The sequence below is a fragment of the Ranitomeya variabilis genome, chromosome 1 (assembly GCF_051348905.1).
Source record: "Ranitomeya variabilis isolate aRanVar5 chromosome 1, aRanVar5.hap1, whole genome shotgun sequence".
NCBI classification, from domain to species: domain Eukaryota; kingdom Metazoa; phylum Chordata; class Amphibia; order Anura; family Dendrobatidae; genus Ranitomeya; species Ranitomeya variabilis.
Window position 1 is genome coordinate 827,747,483 of NC_135232.1, and position 25,743 is coordinate 827,773,225.

At 42.8% G+C, this 25,743-nt stretch overlaps 1 protein-coding gene across 1 annotated transcript in view; it reads left to right on the plus strand.

The window, feature by feature from the left end:
- The window catches only part of LOC143786271 (neuronal acetylcholine receptor subunit alpha-7-like), a 275,561-nt gene that overhangs the window by 175,859 nt on the left and 73,959 nt on the right, over window positions 1–25,743 (plus strand). Inside the window, exon 8 of the mRNA XM_077275551.1 lies at window positions 5,877–5,963. Coding sequence (XP_077131666.1) covers window positions 5,877–5,963 — 87 coding nt within the window. The remainder of the gene's footprint in view (window positions 1–5,876; window positions 5,964–25,743) is intronic.

Here is a 25,743-nt window from a genome sequence, read left to right on the forward strand (position 1 = left end):
TTCTGTGGCAGTCTTCCATTGGTCCTTCTGGGAAGGTCCTGAAGTTGCTGCAGCTATAAAAGGTTCTCATGACCGCACGGCCATACGCTAGTATCAATTTATGTATGAGCTCAGCGCCAGTGTGGTCGTGTTTGTATGCAGTCAGGGACCCGGCTGAAATAAGCCCCTAGAATGCTGGCACCTCCGGCGAGGAGTTTCATGTGTGAATGCTGGCACCTCTGGTGAGGAGTTTCATGTGAGTGGATTCAGGGCTGGCGTATAGCCATAGAATTCCGGCTCCACCGGAGAGGAGCTGCGTGTTTGCATTTGACTGCATGACCACTATCTGCTCTACTAAGTAGCTGTGTTCCTCTGTGAGCTAAACAGGGCACAGCGTTCTCTTTGCTAACAGACTCTGTGAAGTAACAGAATTTGTTCATACTACTATTTTGTACCGCCATATCTAGCAGCAGGTTCTTTCCTGCACGGTGGATCCCGGGTTGCGAACGCACCTACTATTTCTAACAAATATATATTCGGTGCGTTCCGCCAACCCCAATAAACTGTACTCTAAAACTATATTATTATTTATCCCATATGGTGTGCGCCATGTAAATTAAATATTGTTATTATTCTATCTACCTATAGAATAAAGTTAATATGTCATTTAATGTGAATAGTTTATAGTTTTTTAAAAAAAAATCTGAAGTACTGTTACTTTTGTACACTCTCTACCTTGAAAAAAGTGTAGTAAAAGTGTATCAGAAAGTAACTAAAAAGTTGTATGTAACAAAAAATGGCAAAACAGAAAACCACATTTTGTAATGCAAAAAGTAAGCCCTCATACATTTCCATTAACTTAATATTGTAAAACTTATGGCTTTTAGAATTTGGCAACAAAAACATTTTTTAAGTAGTGTATTAAATGTGCAAAAGTAATAAAAACATAAACAAAACTAAATAAATTTGATACTATATTAATCATGGTGATCCACAGCATAAAAGTATCACTTTATTTGTACAGCATGTGAATACCAGAAAATATAAAACATTAAAAACCAACAGCAGAATTGCTGTTTCTTTCGTATTTCTCTAAATAAAGAGTTAATATAAGTTAGGTTACATGTACCATATATATACTCGTGTGTAAGCTGAGTTTCTCAGCACTTTTTTTTGCTGAAAAAGACCCCCCTCAGATTATACACGAGTAGTGTTGAGCATTCCGATACTGCAAGTATCGGGTATCGGCCGATACTTGCTGTATCGGAATTCCGATACCGAGATCCGATATTTTTGTGGTATCGGGTATCGGTATCGAAACAACATTAATGTAAAAATGTGTAAAAGAGAGAATTAAAATAAAAAATATTGCTATACTCACCTCTCCGACGCAGCCTGCACCTTACCGAGGGAAGCGGCAGCGTTCTTTGTTTAAAATTCGCGCTTTTCTTTCCTTTACGTGAGTCCCGGCTTGTGATTGGTTGCGTGCCGCCCATGTGACCGGCACGCAACCAATCACAGCAAGCCGTGACGTAATTTCAGGTCCTTCAGGATTTTAAAATTACGTTCCGGCGTTGTGATTGGTTGCGTTGCAGTCACATGGGAGACGCAACCAATCACAGCAAGCCGTGACGTAATTTCAGGTCCTTAAGGATTTTAAAATTACGTCCCGGCTTTGTGATTGGTTGCGTCGCAGTCACATGGGAGACGCAACCAATCACAAGCCGTGACGTCACGGGAGGCTGGACACGCGCGCATTTTAAAATGGGCGCGTGTCCAGCCTCCCGTGACGTCCCGGCTTGTGATTGGTTGCGCCGCGGTCAACCAATCACAAGCCGGGAGGCTGGACACGCGCCCATTTTAAAATTTTAAAATGCGCGCGTGTCCAGCCTCCCGGCTTGTGATTGGTTGACCGCGGCGCAACCAATCACAAGCCGGGACGTCACGGGAGGCTGGACACGCGCCCATTTTAAAAAGCGCGCGTGTCCAGCCTCCCGTGACGTCACGGCTTGTGATTGGTTAATGGCGGCCATGTTGCCGGGACGCGGACCAATCACAGCAAACCGTGACGTAATTTCGTCACGGCTTGCTGTGATTGGTCCGCGTCCCGGCAACATGGCCGCCCTGACCAATCACAAGCCGGGACTTCACGTAACCAAGTAAAAGCGCGAATTTTAAACAAACAACGCTGCCGGTTCCCTCGCTGAGGTCCAGGCTGCGTCGGAGGGTGAGTATAGCGATATTTTTTATTTTAATTCTTTCTTTTACACATTTATATGGATCCCAGGGCCTGAAGGAGAGTTTCCTCTCCTTCAGACCCTGGGAACCATCAGGAATACCGTCCGATACTTGAGTCCCATTGACTTGTATTGGTATCGGGTATCGGTATCGGATTGGATCCGATACTTTGCCGGTATCGGCCGATACTTTCCGATACCGATACTTTCAAGTATCGGACGGTATCGCTCAACACTATACACGAGTAATGGTCCCACTTGTTCTCCGCTACAGAGCAGGTGTTCCCCTGTCTCTCCTGGTCATCTACGCACGCCTTCAACCTCTGTGAGTGTTACCGTGACTGCTGACAGGGCTGACGGTCAGCATTACCACTGGGGCAAGTGCCGGGATCCTGAGCAGGTGGGCACACAGGCGTGCTATGGGGTGCCTCTGCCAGCGCTTGTTCAGGCCCCCGGTATTTGCAATATTCACCTGTCCCCGTTCCATCGCTGCAATGCCTTCTGCATCCTCTGAATGTGACGTTTAGGTCAGAGGGCGCGATAACGTGATTAGTCTGCACCCTCTGCCTGAACAGTCAGTGCATAGAGACGGCGACGCTGAGAAGCAGCGGTCAGCGACGAGAGGTGAGTATTTCTTTTTTGCAGCAGCAACATCAATATATGGGATATGGGGATCTGCATAAACTGTATTGAGCATCATATTGGCATCTTATGGGACCCATCTTGAACTTTATGGAGCATTATATGGGGCGTATTTTGTATGGAGCATCTTATGGGGCCCATCATCAACTTTATGGAGAATTATATGGGACATATTTTAATATGGAGCATCTTATGGGGCCCATCATCAACTTTATGGAGCATTTACCAGTAGCTGCTGCATTTCCCACGGTAGACTTTTACTCTAGTCAATAAGTTCTCTCAGTTTTTTTGTGGTAAAATTAGGTGCCTCGGCTTATACCTGGGTCGGCTTATATTCGAGTATATATGGTACCTCGAAACGCTGCTATTGAAAAATACAGCTCACCCCCCCCCCCCAAAAAAAAAAGCCCTCATACAGTTACATCAAAGAAAAAACTAAAATTACTATGTGTCTTGGAATTTGACAATGAAAAAAAAAAGATTTGTCCTAAAGGTCCAATTGGGCTCATCCTTAAAGTGGACCGGTCAGCACCGAGGACTGGGCTCAGTTATAGTCAAAGGAAAGTTACTGCACATGTGCCTCCTCCCCTGGCATTGACAGCACCTATCGAAATCTCACACAGGTACTATCATTGTTGGGGAAGGTGCATGCACAGCTACTTCTACATTATGTACTTGAGCCAAGAAATTGATAAGATTTTTGCCAGAGGAGGCAGGCTACTGAGAAAACAGATGGAGAGGCCAGCAAATACCCAAACTAGCAGGAAAAGACCAAGTACAGTACCCAGGCCCTCTGCACTTGCACTTCATTACCACATAACTAAAAAAAGTTATCAATTTAATATGCATAAAAGTGACATTATAGCCATGTCTTTATTTTGCAATCCAAAATCCACAAAAGCCATTAGCGGTATTAAAATGAAATTTTTTTTTTAAAAAAAGCTAAAGACTTGGTCAACCTCAGAAGATCTTGAAACTGGAAAGGTAGTGGAGCACATAATATATTAAAAGTTTTCTTTTTTACAGCATTTATCTTTTCTGATATATAACATTTCTGAGTCAAACCTTAATTTCAGACAATAAGTAAAAAAAAGCTTCAATGTGGGTGATTGTGAAGATATACTTGTGCTCCTCTGATTTATCATTTAGACATTAATGCAGCATTGACTGTCAATGAAAAATATCAAGAAAAAGTTTGTGAATAGGATGCTGATAGCATGCTAGCTCATGATTTCACAAGAAGGTACTTTACTGATTGCATGTAACAATAGCTTATAGTTCAGGAAGAAGCGAAAATTGGATATAATGTTGGAGCTGAGAGCTTGAAGGTTAATGTGTCGTGTATCTAGAGAACTAAAAGGTCGTCTGGATTCAAGAGAGTAAAATAGATTACCATATATTTCTGGAAGACTAAATGGACCTATTGCATAAGACCTAACAGGGGGAGTTGTGGACCCATAAGTTTGAAGCAGATTTGGGTTTGGGAAGCTGTAGAGTGTGGTGTCAGGTTTACATCCTTCAATAGAGGCATCTGGACTTGTCTACAGAAAATTCTTAGGTAGTGTTCTCTCTCAACAGAAAGCAGAAAGGAGGTCCTGGCATGCAGGGGACAGAACAATGTCAAGGAGCTAGCCAAATCAGTAATAAAGAAGTTAAACTCAAGATCACTTTTTCCGAAAACGGGAATCTTAGGAACCTTATTGCTTAACAATAGGTAACTGGCTAAGATGGAAATATTTTGGATAACTTCAAAGCACGAGAGGTCTCTGCAGAAAGAAAGCTCTAGGCCAGCAATATTCTGTACAGACAGGCTGGGAGGAGAATGGACATGAAGTGTGGGAAAGAGTAGCAGCAGCCATGGATGAGGATGACAGGCAACATTCTGCTATGTACAGTAGATAACAGAATTTCAATTGTGTATTAATCTGAAGTTCGAAATGTCCCTGAAGTCATGTGACAATAACACACACAATTTATTGCGATGGCTCTCAATATTTATATCCACCCTACCTAGTTATATTTCAGTATTTCGGTATTAAGAAAACTTGCTGTGCAGTTCCCTAATGTTTTATCACACATTCTAATGATTCGAGACTTGAAGCTACGGTAAACTCCAGAAGGAATGCTGCTGTTATTTTATTACTTTTTGTCAATTAACTAAATATGTTTAAACGGGTTGTCTAGGATAAACTTTTAGTTTTACAAAGATTTAGATCTTACAAAGACTTGTAGATATATAAAATAAAAAGCTGAGCTTTTACTCACGCTGCCCAGCTCCAGTGCTGCCTAGCTGCTGCTGCTCCTGTCTTTGCTAATGGGCAGCAGTAGCGCAGTGCATGCGACCAATCACTGATCTAGGCAGTGTGTGCACTTGTGGACCCATTTAAGTTTTCCAAGATAAGTCTAATTGCTGTCATAGAAGCCAATCAGATTTCGTTTTTCTCATTGTTCTCATTCCACTGCAAAAATAAAACACAAAATCACATAATTTGCTACAGGCAACAAGGCTGACATTACCCTGGGATCGGAGGAGTCTTGGTCGCTGCTATCTCTGTGTGTTAATGTCTACATGTCTTGTCGCTAGCTCTGCAGGCAATCACTGACCTCAGCAGCCCTGCCAGAGTTGATGCAATGAGACACTCAGAGCCATTGAGCTCACTGATCGGCTTTAGAATTGTCGACATGACTTCAGTGCTGCAACAGATATCAGTGTAAACTCAGTGCTGGACTTGGGGAGGGTGAGTGAAGCACAGGGTTTCTTTTTTAAATGGCCATTAAACTGTGGTATTTCTATCCTAATTATTCTACCCATTACATAGTATTACTATCTCACACATATCCCCACCTTCTTACACAACCACCCTACTTACTTTGCCACAAACTGAATTGATTGGATTTGATATAGGTTTCAAAACATGAATTGTTTTTCTATATTGTCATTGTTTTTACATTGCAACAGAAGATCTCTAGAAAATATGTACAGACCAGCACTGAACTTTCTATTTTCTACACATCCAGGAATTACCGTGCTCCTGTCACTTACAGTCTTCATGTTACTTGTGGCAGAGATCATGCCTGCAACATCGGATTCAGTCCCTCTGATAGGTAAGTCACATGTGATAGATACGGTATAAGGTGATCAGTCAGGAAATCGGTGCTGTCATCACTGTTCTTCACATAAAATAGTCATTGTAAAGGTTTCTAGGCCTGTGATCATTTTTTTTTATTTTTACACTACCATATAAGTATTAAGAAACTTTACTTGATTTGTACATGTTTGCATTTTCTTGTATAGCTGCCTAGAATATAGATATTTTAAAATGTGGTAATTCATTAATGGAGCTAAATATGACAATCTTTACTCATAGTCAATAACTGTATAGACCTTGTGGAGAGCAACATTGTTTTTCTATTTTGTACCTGACGTGGTTGTTAAGACAAGGCGAAATTTTCTGAATAGTGTAAATTAACTAAACATGAAATATTTCATCTTTTTGGAAAGTAGGAAGAACTTATGAATGTAGCGAAATAATAGATTTATATATATTAATGGAACCTTTTTATTGGATTGGTTTATGGATTAAATCTATTTGTCTTCCGTGACCAGATACAGTATACATAGTGCCATTTTTTTACCCTATTTATATCAACAATGAATAAGATCAGAACAAAAAGAGATGGATGTCCTTTCTCTTTAGTCTTCCTCTGTTAAGAATCTACTTCTGGGTTTTGACAAACATATCACAAAGTGCACCACAGCAGTGGAAATAAAATGGCAAAACAACCCACAATTTTTTTTTTTACTAATTGCCAATTTATTTATTTTTTCCAGCACATAAATGTTAAAAAAATGCAAGCTTGATACGGCCATTATTGTATCAACCTAAAGAATTGGTTTTATTTGGATGGTGCCTCTTAAAAGTTAAAAAAAAAACCAAGACCTCATACTGCATTGTGGATGAAAAAATAAAAAAAAGTTACTGCTCTTGTAGAAAATGAGGAAAAAAATAAAAGCACAAAAGTAAAAAAAAATGCCTGATTTCATCTGATTAGGAAAGCATGGAAGTTCAAAAGCAGTGCTGCTCTTTTCTTTAAGGTGTAGTCAGACGGCCATATTACTTGCGCGAGGATCGTATCGCAATCCTCGGACTGGCCATCGGCTCTTCTGACCTGAGCGTGACAGCTCCATAGCAATACCTCATGCTGTCATGCTTGGTTCAGGAGAGCCGACGGCCAGCCCGAGGATTGCGGTGTGATCCTCAGGCGAGTAATATGGCCATCTGACTTCATCCTTAGGCTGTGTGCAGAGCAAGATTTAAGGGGTAACGAAGAAGGCAATAATCCAGTCTACTAATGTATTTAGGTATTGCTATATATGATATCTGAATTACCGTCATTGCGTTCTAACAATACTTTCCAATTTTATTTTATTGAGTGAATGATTTAGCATATTCCAAACTCATGACAAAAATTGAGCTGGTTCTGTCATGTTGCACATTTTCCTCAGGTTGCTCTTGCGGGTGCTGTCAGTATTCTCCTGAGAACAGCAGCAGAAGAGAGGCTGCATCTTGTAGCCCTGCTCCTGTTGCAAATTCTGGAATTGAAGATTGGTTTGATACCAGAGGTTTAACCATTTTGATACTATCGTCTATACCTATAGCAGCATTTAAATAGTTAGACAGTATGAGGGGGTGCCATCTGTTACCCCATCATTTGCCACCCATGATTGCTAAGTTCTGATTTGTTGCTATGGATACCTGCACATGGGGTAAGCGACATAGCAAATCAGAAGAACTATTCTACATTTCTAATTGGAGGTATTTGCTAATAGTATTATTAATATTATTACACCTACTACATATTGGAATAGGAACTTGGAGATGAGAATACCCTTAATGAATTTGGTACATCTTTGCAGTGGCATGCACCTCTGTTGCACCTCACCAGAAATGCTACTTCAATCTGGTGTTAAATACATTGGCAGTTTTGCAGAATTTGATGGGTGGGTTTAGTCAAACCTCAGTCCCACCCAAAATCTTCACAGCTTTGCCAATTTTGTCAAAGCTGCTTGAAACGCCAAAAGTTGCCAAAAAATGTTGACTTTTGAAAGTGAGTCTTCTGGAAAAAACACTTTGATTAATCGTACCCTATTTGATTATGATTAGATTAATGCACACAGCTCTTTTCCTACTGCACTTAATTATTCTTCTCCCTCGTGTCCCAAGACTTGTCCTTTGAATATTCTTTACATACCTTTCCTACCCAGATACCTTCCTTCTCCCTTGTCTCACATGTTACATCAACCAATCATAATGTAGCAGGATTAACATTTCTGTAGGATATTCAAATTCTGTATCTTCTGGCTCCTCCCAGGCGGAGCTCCATTTGCCTAATATATAGGTAATCAATCTTCCTTGTAGACTAATAGGAAACACTGTGACATGAGTGAAGAACAGTTTGTACTGGTTTAGAAACAAGTAGGTAAGCTGACTCTTACATTTTTTTTAATGCTGCCAAAGATGCAAGTATAACCCCTGTCCACCACAACAACCACCTCTATAAGTGTTATGAGTCTTAGAATCACAGGAGGTAAAACCCCCAAAATTGGTCAAGTCATGAAGCCTAAAGCTAGCTGAGTAATTAAGAGGATACATGCCCCATGACTAGTCTGTTAAAATGCATCTTTCACGTTTGTGAGTTCAGCATATATTTGATCTAAAACTACATTAGAGCTTGTGAAAGTTTGTGAACCCTTAAGAATTTTTCATATTTTTGCATAAATCTGACCTAAAACTACATCAGGTTATCACACAAGTCCTAAAAGTAGATAAAGAGAACCAAATGAAATTAGTCAGAAATATTAGACTTTCTAATTTTTTTTTTAATTATTGAAGAAAGTCACACCAGATGCTAAAAGCAAAGGTTCGCATACTTTTGACAGTCATAGAAATGTGATATTTGATCATTTCCCTTAATTAAAAAAATATTAAGTTTAATATTTTTGACTCATTTGTTTTATTTAGTTCTCTTTATCTACTTTAAGACTTTAAAAAAATTTTTTTTATAGTTTTAGGTCAAATTTTTGCAGAAATAGGAAAAATTCTAAAAGGTTTAGAAACTTTTAAGTTCCACTGTATATTGCTTATTAGAAGAAATATTTCAGTGTTTCACAGAGTTATGCGTTCTTTCTGGTTACTGCCTTCATGGTAACCTTTACGTTTTGCACCTTCCTTCCTTTTATTACTAAATAATTAGAGCATATGAAATAGTATATTTGATATACGGCATTCTGGAAGTTGGCATTTAGGTCAGAACATACTTTGTTCATCTGTTCATTAGATTTTTTCTCTCCCATGTGAAACAAGAGGATGAAGCTTTTCATGCCCTAGAATTTAAAAGCCCTGGGGGCTGGCTGAGGCTATCTGTAAATGACTGCCTAAAACAATCCAAGCCATCTCTCTTAATTGTAGAATGAAAATCTGCAAACTGGGAAGATATACATAGTAAAGAGTTGTGACGAGAGTTGGGAATACTAGAATGGTGACTTCTTACATACAGACTCATTCATTTTTCCCACTTTGGCTGCTAAATGTAAATGTGAAGAGGCCGTTTTACTACACCAGAGTGCTTCTGCAGATAATGCATTCCCAATCATAGTGTTGGGACCGGCTAAATGACATTGTATTGTATGGCAGTGCAATCAAAGAGCACTCCGATGCAATTAATTCTAAATTTACCAAGCTTCACTGAGCAGAAATGATGTACTTCACTGAGGAGCTACAGACAGGGATAGCGGAGTTCTATAACTCTGCAGGGTTTTCTCCACATCCATACAGTCATGTTAGAAATGCTGTAACGTGGTTGAAAAATCTTATCTCAAAGTAGGAGCCTTCTGAGACAGAAAACGATCAGCTGTTACATAGGTGAACTACTGTAAAATTACTCATGTTCCCTGGAGCAGGAATGTTTTTATTTTGGGTTCTGTGGTCCATCAGAGCAAGGAAGTCTGATAACTATGGACAAAGGCATATCACATTGTATTAGTATGAACCTCCATAAACATTATGATGCAATTATCAAAAAATTGTTGTCTTAAAGGTAATCTGTCACCAGGTTTTTACCCCCCAATCTGAAAGAAGCATGATGTAGAGACAGAAACCCTGATTCAAGTGATGCACTACTTGTCTGCTTAGTGTAGTTTAGATGAAATCACAGTTTTAATCAAGAAATTATCACTAGAGGACTAGTAAACCCACTGGTAGGTAGATATGCATATTCAGGAGCTCTGTATACCCCCCCCCCACCGCTGATTGGCAGCTTTCTGAGTACACTGTGCATAGGCAGAAAGCTACCAGTCAGTGGTGTGGGCTAGATTTGCAGCCAATACAACAGTGATTTTATCAAAATGACATGAAGCTCAATAAGTGAAACATCTCTGGAATCAAGGTATCAGCCCTTAGATTATGCTGCCCTAATATGGGGTAGCAAAAACCTGGTGACAGGTGACCTTTAACTGACATTAAATGGGTTTTTAATCTATTGTTTTCTATCCATCATAACTATTTTTTTTTCTAATTTAAAAAAATACATGTAGGTATACAGGACTGTATATGCTTTTTTTGTGATTTCATGCTATTCAATCCTGCTATCTGTAGAGAGCGTTGTTTTTATAGCAGTCTGAAGGTGGAGGCCCATTAGCCTTGCCTAGGTTGCCATTAAGCACAGCTGACAGTTTCCAAAGTAGTTGTCCTTGCTATTGTTAAAATCTTGGAACTGTCAGACAAGCCTTAAATAGAAGATTTATTTCTTTCTAAACAAATGATATTTCTTTTCAATTGGCAACATATCGGAAAAATGTCAACTGATGAGATGGGATTGCAAGTAGAACAGAGACAGAACAGAGATTGACAAAGGGCATCATTTTCAGAGCAGGTGCATTGGATTGATGAATCCATACAGTATATTAAATATGTTTTAGTACACTTAAAATTCACTAACTATAGTAATATCAATATTCTTATTAGCATAGTGTAATAGCATACAGTGTCATTAGAAAATGAGCTATTGTTTTATTCATGTTTTTATGCTTAACATTATTTTCTAAGAATTGTCGTTTTTTTTTTTTTTTTTGATGTTCCAAGTCAATATCTGTAATACTGTGTTCATAGCTTATTATTATCAGTTAATAAAAATGAAAAGTAAATGAACAAATTATATATTTAGGTCAAATCCATACTTCACCAAGATGTCCCTCATGCCAGCATGACAGGAGGTAGTCCTATTTATCTTCTTGGGACAGGAAACACAAGAGATTAAAAGCCCCCCCTTCCGCCTCACCGCCAGTGCTTTTCTTGCCCCTAGCAGGACAGGGTGCAGCAAGAGGAGCGCAGGAGCGCGATATACTTACCGGGGCTCAGCAGGATTGGAAGGGACTGGATCTCTTTCCTTCCTGCTGTCAAGAGACTCCAAAGCTGATACCTCACTAGGTGGGGGTCAGTCAGCCTGTTGGTGAAGCAGGGGAGCTCCTGACAATGCCGCTTCCTTCTCTGGAGGACTCTCAGCTCCTCGCTGCCGCCAGCCGCTGAATTCCGGCTGCACTTTTGGTTTAGAGGGGACTTCCGATCGGGACGGTGCGATGTGCATTCCAAACATGAGCAAATGAAATGACTATGGTGGTTATTTGAAAGCCTCCTGGACAAGGTAAGACCGTTTAAAGGGTGCTGACAGAATAGTGTGGTGTGCACAGTCTGAACCATGGAGGTTATTATTATTATTATTATTTATTGTTATAGCGCCATTTATTCCATGGCTCTTTACATGTGAGGAGGGGTGCACATAATAAAAACAAGTACAATAATCTTAAACAATACAAGTCATAACTGGTACAGGAGGAGAGAGGACCCTGCCTGCGAAGGCTCAAAATCTACAAGGGATTGGTGAGAATACAGTAGGTGAGGATAGAGCTGGTCATGCAGCGGTTTGGTTGATCGGTGGTTACTGCAGATTGTAGGCTTGTCGGAAGAGGTGGGTCTTCAGGCTCTTTTTGAAGGTTTCGATGGTAGGCAAGAGTCTGATGTGTTGTGGTAGAGGGTTCCAGAGTAGGGGTGATACGCAAGAGAAATCTTGTATACGATTGTGGGAAGAGGAGATAAGAGGGGAGTAGAGGGGAGTAGAGAAGGAGATCTTGTGAGGATCGGAAGTTGCGTGTAGGTAAGTACCGGGAGACGAGGTCACAGATGTATGGAGGAGACAGGTTGTGGATGGCTTTGTACGTCATGGTTAGGGTTTTGTACAGGAGTCTCTGGGCAATGGGGAGCCAGTGAAAGGATTGACAGAGGGGAGAGGCCGGGGAATAGCGGGGGGACAGGTGGATTAGTCGGGCAGCAGAGTTTAGAATAGATTGGAGGGGTGCAAGAGTGTTAGAGGGGAGGCCACAGAGCAGGAGGTTGCAGTAGTCAAGGCGAGAGATGATGAGGGCATGGACTAGGGTTTTTGCAGATTCTTGGTTGAGGAATGTACGGATTTGTGAAATATTTTTGAGTTGAAGTCGGCAGGAAGTGGAAAGGGCTTGGATATGTGGTTTGAAGGAGAGATCAGCGTCAAGGATTACCCCGAGGCAGCGAGCTTGTGGGACTGGGGAGAGTGGGCAGCCATGCACTGTAATGGATAGGTTCGTTGGGGGGGGTCGCGTGAGATGGGGAAAAGATGATGAATTCTGTTTTGTCCATGTTAAGTTTCAGAAATCTAGCGGAGAAGAAGGATGAAATAGTGGACAGACATTGAGGGATTCTGGTTAGTAGGGATGTGATATCTGGTCCAGAGATGTAGATCTGTGGGTCATCAGCATAGAGGTGATACTGGAAGCCATGAGATTCTATGAGCTGTCCCAGGCCAAAGGTGTAAATGGAGAAGAGCAGGGGCCCAAGGACTGAACCTTGTGGGACTCCGACAGATAGGGGGGAGGTTAATCCGCCCTGCTTAGAAGCACCAGCCAAGTAGTCCTTGGCCAGTGTAAGTAACCCCATAGCGCATGCTTCACCACATATTAGTGGTCGCTCAGTAAGTAAGTAATCCGTGAAAAAAAGTTTTCTTTATTCACAAACTTAAACATGGAGGATACAAACTTCAGGACAAACCATATAGGTACGAATCTCAATGCGTTTCTGGAGACTAAGCTCCCTTAGTCATGAGTCATGACATGTCCTCATGATTGTCATGTCCCATCACAAAAGAACCAGATGGGAGATGGAGAAGTCCTCGGAGAAAGTATCCATACTCGTACTACTCAGAGGAAGATGCTGAGGACGGAGAAGAAAATTTTTCCCCGAGGCCGTCGGAGGAGAGGAAGAAGTATTTTTTCTTATCCGAAAATATGGACGACCTATTGAAGGCTGTAAGAGCGACTATGAACATTGAAAAGACTGAGGTCCCTCACACAATTCAGGATAAGATGTTTGTGGGACTGAGAATGCAAAGGAATAGAGTGTCCTGGTCAACCAGCACATTAGGACTATGATCCTGGAAGAATGGGAAGATATAGAAAAATGCTTGGTCATTTCTTTAAGGCTCATCTCCCCTTTGACGCTTTGGAAATAGCAGCCACCTTGGTAGCTAGATCTATGTGTAACTGGATCAATGAGCTGTCTGCCCAGATAAAATCTGACACCCCTAGAGAGGTTATATTGGAGTCCCTCCCTATGTTATAAATGGCAACGTAGTTTATGGCAGATGCTTCAGCTGAGTCTGTAAGGTTTGCAGCTAGGAGTAATGTGCTCTCCAACCCGGCGTGGCGGGCCATCTGGTTTAAAACATGGTCAGGGGACAGCCAGTGTAAAACCAAGCTCTGCTCCATCCCTTTCTCAGGTACACATGTCTTCGGTATAGTTCTAGATTACATTTTAGAGAGGGCAACTGACGACAAGAAGGGGTTCCCGGAGGAAAAAGAAAGGCGATTCCATTCCTTTCATAGGCCCCGTCAGTCCCCTAGGCAGTACTATAAGGGGAAAGGAAAATCAGGCAGGTGGAGTTACCCCAAGGGAGGTAAGGTAGATCCAGCCAGTTTTCCACCCAGTTTTCCTCCAGTTCACATAGAAGGTCTTGACACCAGAAAGGTAGGGGGGAGACTGCAGTTTTTCCTGGGAGAATGGGGAATCATAATTTATAACTAGTGGATCCTGCGGACCATAGGGTAAGGTTACAGGATAGACTTCTCACATCTCCCACCTCTGCGGTTTTGCACCACCAAACCCCATTCCCGCAAAACTGACTCTGTACAGAGGTCAGGAACCTCTTAGAGTTGGGAGGAGTCAAGCCGGTACCTGTTTTAGAGATAGATCAAGGTCACTACTCCTCCCTTTTCTCCATAAGAAAGCTTTCGGGCAAATATTGGACCATTATAAATCTAAAGCCCCTGAAACATTGGGTCAGAATGCAAAATGGAGACAATAAAATCAAGCATCCAGCTAATAGGGAAAGACAATGCCATGTGCACATTAAATCTGAGAGACGCATACTATCACGTGCCAATTCACCTAAACGATCGCCAATATCTGAGGTTCTCTTTAGATCATCAGGGTTCGGGCCACCATTTCCAGTTTACGTGCCTTCCAATTGGCCTATCCTCAGCCCCTTGCATCTTTACAAAGATAATGACTGAGGATGCGAGGGATTATCATGGTCCCCTACCTGGACGACATCCTGTTGGTAGCAGACTCAGCTATCCATCTTAATCAGCAACTGGCCCAGACTACCAATATTCTAGAGGGCCTGGGTTGGCAAGTGAACTGGAAGAAATCTGACCTACGTACGGGTACCCAGAAGGTGTTTTTAGAAGTCCTCCTCGATTCCCATCCCAGAATGTATTCCCTGCCCTGAACAAAACAGGAAGAAAGCAGAAACAGGATTCAGGCATTACAGAGGAAGAGGACAATCTCCATCAGATGCACCATGAGGATCCTAGGCCTGATGACATCCTGCATTCCAAGCGTACTTTGGAGTCAGGTTCATTCAAGATGGCTTTAGGGTTTGGTCCTTACGACCTGGAACAGGCATCACTCTGGCCTAGACAGAAAGATGAGAATCCCGGCCAGTCTAAGGAATTCCCTGTCATAGTGGACATCCAAGAACAATCTCGGAAGATGAGCACCATGGATCCTTTCTCCCTACGTCCGTATTACCGACGCAAGTTTGAGGACGTGGAGGAGGCAGAAGCAGTGGAGGAAGTGTAGATAGAGAAGTTTGTCCCGCCAACCTTGAGGATTTCAAGACTGGTGGAGCGGCAACTTGACCGCATGCCCCCACAGTCACCCAGTGCCCAGTTAGAGAGATTTAATGCCCCTGGCCATGTTTGCTCATCCAGGTGTCAGTGATGAAATGCACCCTGGCAGACATAGATTTTTTCAGAGAACGGGTGATGTTGTCTGTGAGATGCTGGTGTAGCACAGGCACAGCTTTCTTAGAGAAGTAATGGTGACTGGGCAACTTGTTTTAAGAAACTGCAATGGCCATCAGCTTTTGGAAACCATCTGTATCCACCAGGCGGAAAGGCAGCATTTTCATGGCTAGCAGATTGGAGATGGTGGAGTTCAAGCTCTTAGCTTTGGCAAGTGTAGGAGGAAACATTCTTTTACGTGATGACAACTGCAGGACCGTGGGCTGGCTGCTTTGCTGAGAGAGGGTGGAGTCAGGTGAACACGACAAACTGCTGGACTGTGAGTGGGATGCAGGTGGAGATGATATGGTGGATTGAACAAGATGTGTAGTGCTCGGTGAAAAAAAAACAGCAAGCACCTTCACTTCCGTAACAGCTGATGACCTCTTACTGACCCTAACTAACTGTAGGGTGTAAACAAAAGAAGATTCTACAGCCTGAAACCTATTTGAGAACACCTGCCACAATGACTAATGGGAAGAAGCATCAGATGACGTTGAAGGCATGACCAGTGGTTAGCGAGGCCCGCTAGTCTGCATTTTAGTGCAGTGAGATTCCCAGACTAACACGTTTATCGCGCATGTGCTGGTTAATACCTGTAGTAGTCAAATTATTGCAATTTTTGCCTCTACTGAGTCATTTTTTTGCACAGTTGGCCGATAACATGATTTGGGTCATTTTTTGCTGTCTCAAAAAAGGCACAGGTTAGGCAACCCTTGCCGTTCCTGTGAACTGCAGACTCGCGACCGCTGCTGGCCACAGCCAGGTTTATGGCTGAGGATGCTGTACTTGTCATGGTTGCATCATTCCATGTCTGTGCGACAAGCCGCAATGTATGCTCTTATTTCTCCTCCTCCACTGCCTCTGCTAAGCTACTCAGCTGCTTGCCTGTTGGTTCACACCATTGTGATCCTCTGCTCTCTCACTATTCGCCTTGAGAGTTACCCTCCTCCTCTTCTTGCCTTGACAGCACAGTACAGTGCACATGCTCCTCAGGTATCTGCATCTCATCAGGATCATCTCCACCCCCGAGGGTTAATGCCTTGTGATGAGGGTTTGGATTCTGCTTGGACCTTACTTTGTCCAGTCCTGGATCCAACTGAAGAAAATTTTAGGCACTGGTGCAGATGCTTTCCTCCTCTTTATTCTGTGAATCTTTGGAACAGACCTCTGAAGTCCATGGAATAGAATGTCTGAACAGCTCTGCAGACTCGCCCATCTGTGGTTCCCTACAGTCAGTTGGGCAGTTGGAGTATTGTGATGCAGTCTTTGCACAGGCCACTGTCTCTGCACGGGCCACTGTCTCTGTACGGGTGTCAAGGCACCCCTCTACAGTCACAGCAGAGTCCGCATTCATGTACTCACAAGATGCAGTCTTTCTGGGCAATTTCTCTGCATTTTTTCCTCTGACTGGGAGCCCTCTCTCCTCCCCGGAGCGCAGATGCTGCTCTGCCACTTGCACGCACGCCTTTCCCGCTCTCTGCCCGGCTTCCTTCCTGTCCCAGTCTCTAAGTCTGCCCCCCGGGGAACCTGTAGCACAGCTCAATGTTTCCAGGCACGGAGCAGAGAAGGTAACCGTCCCCGGACTCTTGTGTTCCACCTCCTTACACAGCTGCAGTAACAGATGTTGTCAATGGTCTTTGGATAGGATGAGCCGATGTTTCTTCACTAGAGCTTTCAGTAACATTACCACCTAACCCACATACACCTTGAACACCAAGCCTATCCCCCTTCCACCACGACCTCGCTTTTTCCCACTAATGTGGGATGTACCTTTCCCCTCATTTAACCAGCTGTTTCACAACCCTTTGCCGATACCTGTTTGTTACCTGTCGCTAAATTAAGCATCAGTATTTGCTGAGATAGTGTGTCTGAACCACATTATTAGGAGAAAGGATTCAGATTCAGAAATGTGGTCTGGTAGCTGGACCACACTATTAGCTGAAAGGATTTAGATTCTGAAATGTGGCCTCGAGTATGGCCCACACTATTAGCAGAAAGAATTTAGATTCCAAAATGTGACCTGTTCTCTGGCCCACACTATTAGCACAAGTTATTTAGATTCTGTAATGTAGCCTGGTGTATGGCCCACACTATTAGCACAAACGATTTAGATCCTAAAATGTGGTCTGGTCTCTGACCTGAATTGTAGCGATATTGCAACCACTAATGACAGCACCGGCACTGCAGGGCCGGACTGGGACTAAAATTCAGCCCTGGCATTTGAAGTCACACAGGCCCACTTGTCACATGGTGACTGTATAATATCTTTGTACACTTGTAGGCTACAAGAAGTGAGGGGAGTGTAACACGACTATATAACATAATTACAGCTGTATCCAGCATTAAAGCTTAGTCCCCATAGAATGTAATACAGCACAGCCCCCATAGACTATAATACAGCACAGCCCCCATAGAATGTAATACAACACAGCCCCCGTAGAATGTAATACAACACAGCCCCCATAGAATGTAATGCAGCACAGCCCCCATAGAATGTAATGCAGCACAGCCCCCATAGAATGTAATCCAGCACAGCCCCCATAGAATGTAATACAGCACAGCCCCATAGAATGTAATACAGCACAGCCCCCATAGAATGTAATGCAGCCAGCCCCATAGAATGTAATACAGCACAGCCCCCATAGAATGTAATGCAGCCAGCCCCATAGAATTTAATGCAGCACAGCTCCCATAGAATGTAATGCAGCACAGCCCCATAGAAGGTAATGCAGCACAGCCCCATAGAATGTAATACAGCACAGCCCCCATAGAATGTAATACAGCCAGCCCTCATAGAATGTAATGCTGCACAACACCCATAGAATGTAATGCAGCACAGCCCCCATAGAATGTAATACAGCACAGCCCCCATAGAATGTAATACAGCCAGCCCCCACAGAATGTAATGCAGCACAGCCCCCATAGAATGTAATGCAGCACAGCCCCCATAGAATGTAATGCAGCACAGCCACCATACAATGTAATGCAGCCAGCCCCATAGAATATAATGCAGCACAGGCCCATGGAATGTAATGCAGCACAGCCCCATAGAATGTAATGCAGCACAGCCCCCATAGAATGTAATACAGCCAGCCCCCATAGAATGTAATGCTGCACAACCCCCATAGAATGTAATGCAGCACAGCCCCCATAGAATGTAATGCAGCACAGCCCCCATAGAATGTAATACAGCACAGCCCCCATAGAATGTAATACAGCCAGCCCCCATAGGATGTAATGCAGCACAGGCCCATGGAATGGAATGCAGCCAGCCCCATAGAATATAATGCAGCACAGGCCCATAGAATGGAATGCAGCCAGCCCCATAGAATATAATGCAGCACAGGCCCATGGAATGGAATGCAGCCAGCTCCATAGAATATAATGCAGCACAGGCCCATGGAATGGAATGCAGCCAGCCCCATAGAATATAATGCAGCACAGGCCCATAGAATGGAATGCAGCCAGCCCCATAGAATATAATGCAGCACAGGCCCATGGAATGGAATGCAGCCAGCCCCATAGAATATAATGCCGCACAGGCCCATAGAATGGAATGCAGCCAGCCCCATAGAATATAATGCAGCACAGGCCCATGGAATGGAATGCAGCCAGCCCCATAGAATATAATGCAGCACAGGCCCATGGAATGGAATGCAGCCAGCCCCATAGAACATAGTGCAGCACAGGCCCATAGAATGGAATGCAGCCAGCCCCATAGAACATAGTGCAGCACAGGCCCATAGAATGGAATGCAGCCAGCCCCATAGAATATAATGTAGCACAGGCCCATGGAATGGAATGTAGCCAGCCCCATAGAATATAATGCAGCACAGGCCCATAGAATGGAATGCAGCCAGCCCCATAGAATATAATGCAGCACAGGCCCATGGAATGGAATGCAGCCGACCCCCCCCCCCCCCAATAGCTCCACAATCCAGTCATCACTTATTGATAAAAAAAAACAAAAACACTCTACTCACCTCTCTCCTCGTGCCCCGCGCTGCTCCGGGCTCCGGTCTCAGCAGCTGCAGTCTGCCCGGTCACACTGCAGGTGCGCGATGATATGACGTCATCGCGCACCCTCAGTGTCAGCGGCAGGCAGAGCGGGGAATGATGGGAGAGGGGGTGTCAGCAGACGCTCTCTCCTCCATCATTGCATTCAACTGTACCGGTGTCTATGACGCCGGTATAGTTGAATGCGGGGCCGGGAGTGTGCCGACAGCGGCACACTCGAGCGGCTTACTACTGCCATCGGCCCTTCTGGCATTTGCCAGAACTGCCCGATGGCCAGTCCGGCCCTGACCGGCAGGTAGTGTCGTCAGGATATAGTCAGAGGTCGGTACACGGAGCAACAGTGTAGTTGGAAGGATACGCAGGAATTCTAGTCAGGATATAGCCAGAGGATGGTATACGGAGTAGCAGTAGGATCTTGAGGATAAGCAGGAATCATAGTCAGGATATAGCCAGAGGTTGTTACACAGAGCAGCAGTATAGTTGGGAGGATAAGCAGGTAACGTAGTCAGGATATAGCCAGAGGTCGGCAAACGAAGCAGCAGTAGGATCTTGACAATAAGCAGCAGGTGGGAAGAAGCTAGACTAAAGGCTGGAAGCTCAATAATCTCGCAATGATGGAAGTGCAATGCCAGGTTTAAGTAGGGTGCTCAATCAGGATATCACAGGATGAGCCAATCAGGAGCTTGGGTTTGAGACATCAGGAACTCAGATTGGAGACATCAGGAACAACACAGGTACTGGTATCTGATTTAGCATGGAACTGGCCAGAGCTGAATAGCTCAGAGGGAAGAGCTGTCTCCTGGTGCTGGGTTCTAATCCTGACAGAGATGTCTAGCAGGACAACTACCCTAAACTACCCTAAACATACTGCCAGAGCTACAATGGAATGGTTTAGATCAAATCATATTCATGTTCAATGGTCCAGTCACAGTTCAGACCTAAATCTCATTAAAAAATCTGTAACAAGATTTGAAAATTGCTGTTCACAGATGCTCTCCATCCAATCTCACTGAGCTTGAGCTAGTTTGCAAAGAAGAAAGGGCAAAAATTTCAACTTCTAGATGTGCAAAGCTGGTTGTGACATACCCCATAAGACTTGCAGCAGTAATTGCAATGAAAAGTGGTCCTACAATGTATTTTCTCAGGGGGAACTGAATACATACGCATGTCACAATTTTCATGTTGATTTATATACTATATACTGTATGATTGCTATTTGGTGTTGGTATATCACAGGGGTGGGGAACCTCAGGCCTCAGGGCCATTTACAGCCCTCAATGACCTTTTAACAGGCCCCTGGGCAGATTCTCAGGGACCGCATTCTTGGGAAGGGAGGTGTATTTTGATTACAACCAGCTCATTAATTTCTGCTCTGTTAATTGCTCTGTTAGCACACACACAGTGTTCAGTACTGAATACTAAAGGGCATGCAATGAAGGATTACTTCCTGAAACCAGTGCCACAGTCATGATGCATTTTGCATCATGACTGTGCATGATGCATTTTGCATCATGACGGAGTTTGTACGGCCCCCGAAGGATGGTATAAATATCCAAATGGCCCTTGGCAGAAAAAAGATTCCCCACTCGTTATATCATGTAAAATATAATCCCAATACAATGCAATACATTTAAAGTGAACCTGTCCGCACGATTGTACTCAGTAAATTACAAACACTGTCATGTTGGCACTGTTATACTGATTAAAATGATACCTGGGCTGATCAAATCCATCTTGTGGTTGTTTAATCTATATTTGCAGTTTTCAGTTAATGAGATTCTTGTGCTCCGGGGCGAGCCTGTGGGAGGTCTTTATGTGGTGCTCTGCTTAAATATTCATCTGTATGGCTTATGACAGGTCACTGATCCCTCAGTAACCTGCCTCCTATTTGACATACTGCATAGAATTATGGTTTGAAAAACAAAAAAATTACTCATCAGGCAGGCGCTAACAGTGGTGCCTGTGCTTTGGCAGGATAAGGTGCATAATATGCCTGTTTTCATATTACTTAGATATATAGTTTTGTTGAAAAAATATATATCTTAGTAAAAATGGTGCCGTCGGATGTGCATGCGCAGTAGCATCTATCGCATTCTGAAAGATGCTATTGTACGGGCGCCGGCACAATTTTGATCCTCCCGATAGATGCTACTGCACAGCTGCTGCCAGCGCCACCTTGATGGAGCCTAATTTTTTCTTCTCTACCAAAATGACGCAGGTGTCAGCGCAGTAACATTTACTGAAACACCATACATCCTACTACGCAGGAGCGGCCGCTGGTGCCATTGTTATTAAGATTTTTTTTACAACAAATCTATATGTCTAGGTAACATGAAAACAGGCATATTATCCACCGCATCATGCTACAGCGCAGCTTGATCCGGACTTGATCTGAAACGTGCGTTGGGGTGCATTCCTGCTCGTATTACTATGACCACATAGGTAATTACCTCCCACGGCACTATTCAGTTCTACTAAGCCGCACCGCCATTACGGCTATTACTTACACAAGCACCTAGGTCATTTGGCGCAAGTATGGACATCTGTTTCCTGCATATCTGAGACTTGTTGCAGTTGCTGCATTTCCTCTACTGCCATCACTTACATTGAGCTCAAGTCCCCAAGCGTCATTACGGATATCTTTTTTTCCACAGGCACATGCACGTTATTGCCATTTTTTGCACTTGATGCTATTGCATCTTTGGAGCTTTCAGCCATCTATCTACCTATTTATCATTATGAGGTACACGCCATGCTGACATTCCATCACATGTATTTCTAAACTGACACACGTGTTTTTTGATTGCCTGGTGTTCGCTGTTCATATATTTTTTTGCAGGCTATAATATTTAGCGTTACCATTTATTCATTCCTATCTTGGCATACCTGCTAGCACATCAGTGCATATAAATCAACACCTTTACAACATTGTGCACTTACCATTGTTTCATCATCTCTCTTTATCATTGTGCCAATTGTGTCCATTGCTGTCAGCTTTGCATGTTTTTTTCCTCGGTCTTTGTGTTCAACGGGCAGATACACATTTTGTGTTGTTAATACCATGTTGCCATCTCTTGCTTCCCTTTTTTGTCTTTAATAATAAAAAAATGTATTACATACATCTATTGGTTTCTATTCTTACGTATTGGACCTCACAGTTTGCCTTTTTTCTCTCTGGTTACAATCTGATTTTTTCCGAATGGTCTGCCGTTCACTCCATAGCAAGGACTAGATTATTCATGTTTTGTATCACCAATGGGTATCACCATTATATTTATTCATACTTGTTGCTTGCATAGTGTATAATTCTTTCAATAAAGTGACAGATGCCAGATGTAAAAATGTGTCCTAACTTCCCAAATAGGATCATTATGAGTTAAAAAGGACTGATAGGGCCCATTGATGCCCATTAGACCACCATGCATGCTTTGTACAGATTCATAAACATTGGGATTCAGCACAATGAGCTGTTTAGAAAGGAGCTGACAATAAGTTGAATATAGCTGAACTCAAAGCTTGACAAAATATATACAATTTTAGATTTTGTTTGGTTTTGTTGTGTTTTTTACAAAATGTTTGCACACCGGTCATGTCATTGTGATGAAATAATAGGGTCATAATTTTAATGGCTCATTTACTTAACAAGAAATGCTCAAACAAGAACAAATGTAGCTATAGAAAATATTGAATAACTATTAATTACCATACATTCCAGGCGGCATCTGGTGGGCTAGCTCCTGCTGAAAAGAACATAATTGCAGATACAAAAATTAGAGACTTTTATTATTGGAGGGTGAAAAGTTCAGCATATGTTAGTTTTGTGCACAACACACAACAACATTTTCCTGTGTTTCAAACCAATTTACAAAATGTTAATGTTTTCCGTAAGTGTTAATTCGAAATTTACCTGTTATTAACATTCAGCATTTCCATTTAATTCAATTATTTTCTCCCAGTTTTAATCAAAAGAACTTGTGAACTGCAAGATTGTTGTAGCAATAATGAAAAGGAACATATATCATAATTCACACTGCCCTTTATTCCACCCCATGTCATGTCTGACTATCATTTCAGCAGGGAATAATCCATTCAGCTTTTTATTGTACAAATGCAATGGAAACTGCCATTGCAAATTAGTTTTTTAAGCAAAATTTACAAACTTTCTGCTGTTTGCAATAAACCAATGAAACAATACCTAGCTAATCACAATTAATACAGTGTGTCATTGTGCACTTTTGACTAGGGTTGAGCGACCTTGACTTTTTTAGGGTCGAGTCATGTTTCGCGAAACCCGACTGTTGGAAAAGTCGAGTCGGGCGAAATCGGCCGATTACAGCGCAAAGTCGAGGATCGGCCGGAACACGAAACCCTATGCACGTCAATGGGGATTTTTTCTCTCTCTCTCTCTCTCTCTCTCTCTCTCTCTCTCTCTCTCTCCCCGTCCCAGCACAGGAAATTTCGTTTTACACATTCCAAATCGCTACTGCGCACAAGCGATAAAATGATGGGCGTGCACGCCCTAACCCCTATGTCATCACTCTGCCCACGCTCCTTCATTGGCTGAAAAAATGGCGCTAAACGCGTCATACGAAACGCGACTTTGGCGCCAAGATCGCGTACCGCATGGCCGACCCCACACAGGGATCGGGTCGGGTTTCATGAGACGCCGACTTTACCAAAAGTCGGCGACTTATGAAAATGAACGATCCGTTTCGCTCAACCCTACTTTTGACCAGTCACTGGAAAGCAACAAAAGACGATAGAAATGTGAAATCTGCTCCAAATGAAAGAAAAACTCTCCCAGTTTCATACCTATTCTCAGTGCAGTTCGATGTGGACTCCATTTGGTGCCCTACACACATCCAAACAATAGTGAAGTTCTTGCCACACACGGGTAAGGACGTCTGGTGTAACAGAGTGAATAACATCTGTAATTCTCTGTTTTAAGTGATTAATGTTGTTGATACATTCAATGCACACATGTTGCTTCACATAACCCCAAAAGTAAAAGTCTAAGGGCATCAGACCCGGGGATTGTGGTGACCATGGCTTGCCAGAACTCCTGCCTATCCACTGCCGGGGAAATGTTCTATCCAGAAACTCACGAACAATGGTAGCGTAGTGTGGAGGAGCGCCATCCTGTTGAAAGATGACACCTCCTGTAAATTGTGGCACTGCATACAATTCCAACATGTCAAGATACGTGTTTGCCACCACAGACCGTTCCGCAAAAAAATATGGGCCTATCACCTTATCACGCATTAGGCCACACGTTCACTTTAGGGGTGTTATGTTCATACTCAACGTAGGTATGAGGATGTTCAGCAGCCCATATTCTGACGTTATGGTGATGAACATGTCCACAGATATGGAAGGTCTCCTCATCGCTAAACACAATCTTCTGCAAAAATATTGTATCATTGTCGATCTCATGAAGCATATCTGTAGCAAACGTGCATCGTTTGGGTTTATCCGTTGGTTTGATAGCGCGCAACAGCCGCAATTTGTACCCCGTAAAACAGAGACGTTTCTTTAACACCTTATGAACTGTAGTCTTGCTTAGGTGTAATTGTTGAGCACACGCACACACAGATTTTTTACAGCTCTTTAGGTAGCTATCCCGTATAGCCTCTACAGATTTGTCACTGACTGATGGCCTACCAGAGCGAGGTTTCTCCACCAAACTGCCAGTTTCCTTCAACTTCTTATCCCAACGAGTAATGTTATTCATATGTGGTGGTGCTTCGTTATAAATGCACCAATATTCACATAGCACTTTGGTCACAGATTCGAATTTAGCAAGCCACAGAACACGCTGAAATTTCCTCCGTACCATCCACATCTCGACTGGCATGGAAAGCCACACAGCTGGCATAGGCTTGTGGTTGCATGATGTCACAGACCTGGCAGTGTATTAATCAGGGTTCAGTTTATCAGGGGATAATCTGACTGGGGGCTCAGCAACAGCTTAAAAGAGTTTATGATGTTTGATTGGTTCTTGTTATCTCTCCTCATGAACAGGTCTGATATGATTGGGCCAGAGAAAGGGCACCAAATTGTAAACTTTAAATAGATCCTGTGAATGGTCAAAAGTGCACCATGTCTTTACGGACACACTGTATAATAAGTGGTATCTCCAAATTCAGGACAAAATGCCACTTATAATGACTACTGCATTCTCAAAATTATTCATCCCTTCATGACAAGCACCTTTAGTACTTAAAAGTAGCTTCTGGCAGTATCATGGAGAAATCTTAGTCCATTCCTCAAGGTCAAGGGCACTGGCCTCCAGTTCACTAATATTCTTGTGTTGTCAAGACAGTGTTCTTATATACAATAAAAAATACATTTTTTAATATAAAAAAAAATTATTTGGCAGAATTCACATTCACCTTCATAACATGGCATAATTATATCATGTTATTATTAATTACA